This window comes from Lethenteron reissneri, chromosome 26 (genome assembly GCF_015708825.2).
Source record: "Lethenteron reissneri isolate LAM-NWPU_2019-01 chromosome 26, ASM1570882v1, whole genome shotgun sequence".
NCBI lineage: Eukaryota > Metazoa > Chordata > Hyperoartia > Petromyzontiformes > Petromyzontidae > Lethenteron > Lethenteron reissneri.
Window position 1 is genome coordinate 19,081,056 of NC_083804.1, and position 8,632 is coordinate 19,089,687.

The 8,632-nt window shown below is 47.5% G+C and overlaps 1 protein-coding gene across 1 annotated transcript; it reads right to left on the reverse strand.

The window, feature by feature from the left end:
- Nucleotides 1–858: 858 nt before the first annotated feature.
- TM2D3 (TM2 domain containing 3) lies at nt 859–8,632 on the reverse strand. Its single transcript, XM_061560410.1, has 6 exons — nt 8,421–8,632; nt 7,372–7,437; nt 6,248–6,396; nt 5,208–5,367; nt 2,986–3,061; nt 859–1,972 (listed from the first exon to the last, which is right to left on the reverse strand). The coding sequence occupies exons 1-6, from the start codon at nt 8,608–8,610 to the stop codon at nt 1,807–1,809; spliced, it is 807 nt and encodes a 268-aa protein (XP_061416394.1). The 5' UTR covers nt 8,611–8,632; the 3' UTR covers nt 859–1,806.

Sequence of the window (8,632 nt, forward strand, 5' to 3'; positions counted from 1 at the left end):
TTGCCACGCAAAGGCCTAAGGCTGTATACGAGGCGCTAACGGACTAGGCCTCAGTAACTTAAAAGTGACAAATAAAGTTAATAAACCACTCATTATAGTGCGCGCGTCTCATTAAAATGTAACTCTTACACGCGGCTACTCACGTTAATGTTAAAAGTGCAATTAACTTTTTATAAACATATTAAAATAAACGCTTTATATACCTTGCCACGCAAAGGCCTAAGGCTGTATACGAGGCGCTGAATGACTAGGCCTCAGTAACTTTAAAGTGACTAATACAGTTTATAAACTACTGATTATAGCGCGCGCCTGTCGTTAAAATGTAACTCTTACACGCGGCTATTCGCGTTAATGTTAAAAGTGCAATTAATTTTTTATAAACATATTAAAATAAACGCTTAATATACCTTGCCACGCAAAAGCCTAAGGCTGTATACGAGGCGCTAACGGACTAGGCCTCAGTAACATTATAGTTGCGCGCGTCTCGTTAAAATGTAACTCTTACACGCGGCTACTCACGTTAATGTTAACGAAACGCGCGCACTTTATTTAATTTCAAGGTTTTAATCAAAAGCTATCTCAGGGAATAAGGGAATGTTACACGTGTCATGCCAAGTGTTTGCAGTAGGGGGCGATGTTGCTACCAGGATAGCGTCACTGAGTCTAAAGGTTTTTGTAGGGTCATGCCAAGTGTTTGCAGTAGGGGCGATGTTGATACACGGAGGGACGGACGGACGGACAGTCGGACGGACGGACGGACAGTCGGACGGACGGACGGACACATTAATCTATTGGTGGTCTGGTCCACTTCGTTCCTACCAGTATAACGAGTGTGCTATACTGTACAGCGTCTCGCCGCGTGTAAACCAGCGCTCTTCCCTTCGTCTCTTATTGTGATCGTACCCTGTGAAGTTTGTGTCGTGTTCACCGCTTTCGTATTTCTGACTGTATTTCTTTATTTTTATTTATAGGAAGTATATGTTTAAATTATTGCCTTAATTTAAAGTATTACATTGTGTGTACATGTATCGTATCGATATAGGCTCGGATAATATAGGCGATTGTCTGCGAGTGTGTGAAATCCCCTAATCCCCTGCTTTACCATTATTTCTTATGGAAAAATAGCTTTTGACATACGAGATTTTGAGATACGCGCGCTCTTCCAGGAACGCATCTATCGTATATGTGAAGGAGTGTCTGTACTCATTTTATCAATAAAAAATGGATGCGCCGAGTTGACCACAAACCAATATCTGAAATACAATGAATTGCACAACAACCTATTTGTTTAAAGTTTATTAGCTGGATGTAATGTTCGACATTATAAATCAACAAAGACAACACAAGGCTTTGTGTTGGCCACATTGTCGCATGTGTAAAAGTCAGATAACAGACCGACATCAATGAGTTGCGCCTTCTGGAACTCCTGCGGGCAAAAGAGCAGGCATGTCATCTTACCAAGGAACAACCCCAAAAGGCAATAACAGTTCCTCAATGTGTCCCTTCCAATAGACTTTTCTTCAACAATAAAGACAGTGTTCTGTAAAGAGTGGTTCACCACATGTAATTAATCCAATATACAATATTTACAAATTTAAGCTCTCAATATTCGGCCAGGCTGGATTATGTGAAACTGAAATGTATTAAATAATTGTCTTTTATACAACTTAGTACATACAGAAACCTGGTTTAATCAGAAATACCTGCATGGTATTTTGAACTGAGACATGGTCATTGTGAGTGATGATGGCGATGATGCAACTGAAGATGTTGATGTGCTGACGATGACGGTGGTGATGAAGCTCGTCAAATGTAGAGAGACCCGTCGGCAGGTCCGATGTATCCGATGGCGATGAGCAGCACATCCAGCAGCGTCCACACGCCCAGGCCCCCAAAGCTGAATAGTTTCCCCAGGCCTTCTCGCCACTGGCCCAGGTAGAAGCGATCAGCTCCAAACCCACCTAGAGTCACACTGCACATGCACAATTACATCCCAGATCAATATACCAGCTAAAGGTAACTGCATCTCAAGCACTCAATGCGGCATGAACATCCTGGGGAAAGGACAATTTTATGTATTTAAGAGAGGAAGAAAGTAATATCCAGATGAATAAGGAAGAGTTTGAAACCTGGACTTGAGCAGGAAGTCGACAGCATGGCGGAGTGTGGTAGTAAGTTCCAAACAATGGGGCAACATAAAACAAATGAGCAACCTCCCACTGAGAAAACGTTGACTGGGGAATTTGAAATGCATTGGGTTGCTGGTGTAGAGGGGGTGTGCTGTAGAGTGCGATTAGAGGGGAGATGAAGGAGCGAGTTCATGGAGGACCTTTAAGACATCGAGTGCTAATCTGGAACCAGTGGATAGATTTACGTATTGGGATGTGGTTTTATTTATGAGTCCATTCTCTCTTCTTTTTCCGATGATTCTTTGCCGAATTAATTTAAGGTGTAGGGGTTATCAGGCCTTCAAACTTGCCCAGCACCCCATGAGCCACTGTGGTGGATATGAGCAAGTGGAGGGTAAATAACCGACCAAGCTCAGCCTTTCCCCCAACAGGACTCACAACATAACAGTGTAGCTGTGGAGGTGATGTGCCAGCCAACTAAGACCCTATATATAGCCTTTAACAGACTTTTGATAATTGCTGTAAGCGAGCACCTATGAAAACCTGGACGTCACGAGGGAGGGGGGGGGGGGGGGAGGCGGGTGGCTAACACCACATCTGGTCGCCTTTGTCTCCCCAGTGCTGATGTTTGCACACTGCACCAGGTACTCATTGATGGCCGAGTCAACCTAGGGGAGGCTCACCAGGACCGGTTAAAAATATCTGCCAATGTTATTTGATTATGAGCAGAAACCGAACTCAGTGGCACTGGGTCTATAGCGCAGCGTGCTAACCACTGCACCACCGCTCCCCACAGATGAACACACACACAACAAGTGCACACAAATATAAAATCCCAGAGCTTGGGACTTCAGACCTGAGTGTGAGTGCTGTTGCCCACTTGTGGCCACCCGTCCAGTCACAGTAGAGCATCTTCATGAAGGTGCGCTCACCTGCACACAGAAATATCTCCATTATAGATTGCAGGGGCAGATGTCATTAGTGAGAGAGCAGTGTGGCCAACACTACACCTTGCTGTCATTGTCTCCGCAGTGCTTGTGTTTACACCCCAAACCAGGCACTCATTGAAGGTTAAGTCAACCGCGGATAAAAACAGAAGTGGTTTAGATATTGGGGATTGTAGCACAGTGCACTAACCAGTTAACTACTGATGCTCGTCGCCACAAACATGTACACACCAGCATGTAAAAACACACATGTACTGGCATATGTAAGGTGCATGCAGATCTGTATGCAGCCACATCCATGGAGATAAAAGCAGATACATATCGGTGCATGTATGCAGGTGTGTATAAAGTGTGCGTATGTGGGTGCATGCACACGAGTGTGTATCCAGGACTATACCCGTAAAGTATGTGTATGTATAGATACACATGCATGCACACAAGGCACATTAAGCCACACAGGCACAGGCACTCTGGACACACCAACAGCAACCGCCATTCCCTACTAAGTGGTGGTGACTTCACCGTAGCACTTGTTTATGGAAACCTCTCCACTTTCTCCATAACTGCTCCATCACCAATGGGGAGTTGAGGGAGTGGAGTGTTTTAGTGGTAGAAACCTCCTGGTTACACCAGCCCACAGGGGATTATTGTGTCCGTCCGTCGTGCATCCAAAAATGGGAGGGGTGGGGCTGGGTGGAGAGGGGAGGGTGGGGAGGGGCTGGGTGGGGAGGGGAGGGTGGGGAGGGGCTGGGTGGGGAGGGTGGGAGGGGTGGGGCTGGGTGGGGAGGGGCTGGTTACCCCGTGGTGCCCTTATAAAACTTAACGTTTAACCTACTCACGCCGGCTTGTGCCCACCCTCACAGTCGGCCATATTTGCGGAATACACCACATCGCGGTTGACCCTGGCTATTGACCGATCAACCCAACGTTCCAACCAGCTCCCTCCGCAGGAATGTGTTATGAAACAACATTCCTAGGCAGGTACTCGGTTTTGGTGCCTCTAAATCCTTCTCTGAGCAGCAATCACCAGATCATCAGCATACATAACATGGTTGACACAATAGGGATCCTTCCCTCAACCGCACATGGGCATCGATCAGCCTCCCATTGTATCTGTACCAGATTGAAATCCATCCGGTACAGCCATGGAAAGCTTCTCGAACTACGTTGTGGAAATATGTTAAATAATGTAGAAGCCAGAGGACATCTGTGTCGCACCCCAAGGTGAACAGGGAATGGCTCTGACTCACAGCCACATAGCTTAACCCAAGCCTGCCCACCATCATGGAGGACTAAAATTCCTGTGAGCAGAGTCCGGGACTCCAAAAGCACAAACAACAACCAAGAGCCCTGGCCTACTGATGGTAGACCTTGATCAGCTCAATAAAGCAAACATATATTCTGTTGGAATTCCCGACCCGACCCCTGTTGTAACAGACGGACAAGAGAATATGGCGTCTGTGCAGGACCGCTCCGAACTGGGAAGGCAATTTTGAATAATTGTTGCCAGGAATTGTCCCAGCACACTGAGGAGGGAGATATCCTACTAGTTGTTGCAATCAGTGCAGTCCCAATTTTTATTAAATGGAGATCACCAGGGCATCCTTCCAATCCTGCGGAACCTGTCCTGTGGTCCAGGCTGTTATAATAATAATTTCATTTATATTGCACTTAACACCAAGGATCTCAAAGTCCTGTACAGGACACAGCAACAGCACTCAGTATACAAATAATTACATTATAATCCATTCATTAAATGAACTAAAAGTTGAGTAAGCCATCCTCCATCAGCAGTTCGCTTGAGAGATTATCTCTGCCCGGCGCTTTTCCTGGTCTCAGGCTCTGGATCGCCTTCCGTACTTTCTCAGCAGATAGTACCTCAACCAGCCACTAACAGGGGGTGAGACTACTTCTTCCAATGAGGTACCAACAGCCCCAGCAGGGTCATCTCCACCTTGCCTCATTAAATGATCTGGGCTGAGGTAATTCCCCTCCCCCAAGACACCACCCCACAGACACACACAACCACTCTAAACAGGTTAGTGGTCTGTTGGGGCGAGGAGTGGTGGGGAGGTTAGCATTCAAATAGGCAACTGTGCAAGCAAGTTTGTGAGAGAGAGAAGGTTCTGACCGAGGCAGTGCACATCAGGTAGGGCGGTGCAGTTGGCGCGCGTGCGGGCACGGGGACACCCAGCCGAGGGACAGGAGGTGCTGTTGGTGCAGTGGTAGAGGGAGGGTGGCAGCTGCCAGCAGAACCCGCACGTCAGATTTACGGACATCTCCCTGCGCCCCTGGGGACACACGGGGACAAGCAAATCAGCCTGAATTTGTCTGATCTTGTAGAATAACGTAAGCATTGAGTCTGGTCAGGATTAAGATGCCGGGGAATATCAGGTGTTGTACGCTTGGGCTGCTAGGTGGCCGTGAGTTGACATTACAGCAATGGATTCTTGACTATATGTGCTGAGCTTTGAGTGTTATCCCATCGTATTTGTGGGTATTCTCTGGATACTGGTTTCCTCCCACATGCCAAGCACTAATTAATGGGCTAAACATCCTAAAGCAAAATCCTGGTGAAAAATATTCTTGGCTCAGTGAGGCTTTCCTGGATAAAAAAAAGACACGAGAACACAATAAAATCCAATGATGAACAAAGATTTAAATTATAGTGATGTCATTCTAAATTATGTGTGTATGTGACTAGAGACAGATTAAGGGGTATACATGGGCCTACACATGGGCACATACATAGATAAGTGTACAGAGACAAAAGTCGACACACAGGTTCGCACACATATACTCACAGACACGTAATATCACATAGCGATGCACGGAAATAATCAGAGACACATTGACACAGTGGGACCCAGGGACACGCAAATAAATTGATGCACGGGAACGACACGGGGATACAGAGACAACTCGGAGAACACGTATAGATATCTGGAGAAACGCAAGGACACTCAGGGACATGGACGGCGACTCTCAGGAATGCATGAAAATGTCCTTGCTCGCACGCACGACGAAACACGGGGAACACAGACACAAGTGGCGACTCACAGGAATGCATGGAGATGCTCCAACTCACACAAGACAAGGAAAAACGGGGGTATACAATGATTCAATACCGCATGGGGATGTACTGTCTCACACAGACACATGGGAACAAACCGTGCAGTGCACGCCAGCACGTGGTGAGCAGGAGCCCGTGGTGTTGTGACCGTACACACACGACGTGTTGTAGGTGCAGTTGAGGCACTGAACAGGAAGAGAGCGGCAGGCGACGTCCGCAGGGCAGAGACGCACGACCTCTTGCATGACTGATGGGGGTCAAGGGATGTGCAGATGCACAGTGCGGCAGGAGACATGCCGGGGGGGAGGGAGGGAACATTGGAGACACAAAGGGGCAGGTTTTTTTTGTTGACAATTAGAATAATTTAATGTAAAATATGAATGCAAGTGCTTTGTTAATCATATATTACTGACATTTATTCTCTAAACGTAAATGTTACAGTGAAACACCTCGTGAATCCGTATATTTGCCTAAACTCGTTATCCATGGATATTTCATGGATAAGAAGAGTTGTGCAGAACATGCCTATTACCCACACTTATCCGTGGCCTAGTGCTTCTGTGGTTTCTCGCTGTGGAGTGACGATGATGGATGAAGATGGCTAGCCATGGCATGACAAATGGCACTGGACTCTAATTTGCGGACAAGAGGTGTTCAGCGGTAAGTCCCTTCTAACATGCATGTTTAGCCTAGCGTGAAAGTCGCCTGGAAGTGGTACCCAAAAGCGCTACACCAGAAGCGGTGGAAATATTCTTGTATCCGCAGACATCTACACAGATAAGAAGGGAATAAACGTGGATCCGCAGATAGTGCCCCCCTCATATCAACTAACAAGATTCACCTCCCCCCCCCCATGACAGTTGTTTTCAGAATGTTTGTGTAAGTTTAAGATTTTTCTATGTTAATATTCCAACCCCCCATGCTGCCGTTTCACCTTTGACTACATCGGTCCGTATTGCTTTCGCACTCCAGGTCTCCCATAAAAAAGATACTTTTAGGGCTGTATCGAGTTTGAAATACTACAACTGCACGGAGGACAAGACTGGAGGGAGACATGTTGAGGAGAAAGCCACACTCAACAAAAACGGGCTTAATTTGAAGTAGGTGCCATCCAAGAATTCAAACTCAAGTGTTGACGACTGCTCCAACAGGTAGCCAGCCATTGCTCTTTAGCGAAGCTGGGTGAGGGTTCACTCCCCGTCTCCCTTCACTCCCCTCTCACCGTCCTCAGCCGAGCTGTCTGACGTCCACGATGTAGCTCCTGGAAGCATGGAGAGACAGGAGATCGCTACCACAGGGACATGGGGGCACACAGAACATGAGAGACACAAGGAGACACTAAATGTGTGCGTCAGTATGCTTACTAATATGTGTGCAGTACGTATGACTGTGTGCACGTGAATTACATGTTTTGCCCATTTTCAATCCAGAATCTGAATATTTTTCCTGGAGGAATCCGATGAACTATAAAGCTCTTTTTCACATATGCCCAGTCGGGGCGGGTAAGAATGTCACTGACAAACAATACAAAATCACTGCTGGATGAAAACTTCTCAATACCGTGTCGGCCACGGAGGTAAGTTGATTCACCATACTTCACCACACTTATCAAAGGGTTGGTGAAGGGGGGGGAGGGTGCCCCAGTATGTGTATAATGTGCAGTCTACTGTCTTTTATGTGTATAGTTACGCATGTGCATAACTATACTGTAAATGTGTTCATGTATATATGTACAGTATTGCAAGGTGCATATCTGTACAGTGTATACATGTACTATAGGAGTATAAATACTTGACCTGAACGCTGATATGAATTTGACTTATTGGCTCCATTAAGAAATTGTGTGCGTATGCAGCTTACACGCTGTACACGTGTTATACGTGTAGGACTTAAGAGCTCCTTATCAATCCGCCTCTGGATGAAAATCTCCTACGCCGTGTCCGTCAAGAAGATTGTGTGACCAGACTCCACACTGCAGAGTGTGTGTGTGTGTGTATACGATGGAGGGCACTGCTTAAACGCACTCAGCTTCACACCCTGGCCAGTGGCTAACGCCAGTGGCGAGTGACACCTTGAAACAACGTTGGCCCTCCTCGGGCTGCCTCGAGTAGCAGCAGCAGCAGCAGCAACCGGAGAATACAAAGGCGGCCGCGCTTGGCGCGGTCAACACCACCCCACCCCAGGCGCTGTCGCGGCCTATTCCACCAACAACACTCAGGAGGTGCACTGTACTGCACTGTACTGTACACACACACACGCGCGGATCTGTACCCGTCACGATGAGCACCGCGACGCGTCCGCTCCTCCAGCCTGCTGCTGTCCCTACGACTGCTGCAGCAGCAGCAGTAGTAGTAGCAGCAGCTGTAGCAGCAAGGGGACGTGTTCCTCGCGCTCCTCCTGCAGCTGCTCCGACCGCTGCGGCGACTCCTCGCGCCGTCGCCGCCGCCGCCGCCGCCTCCATGACGGCCCCGATCCACGCCGAG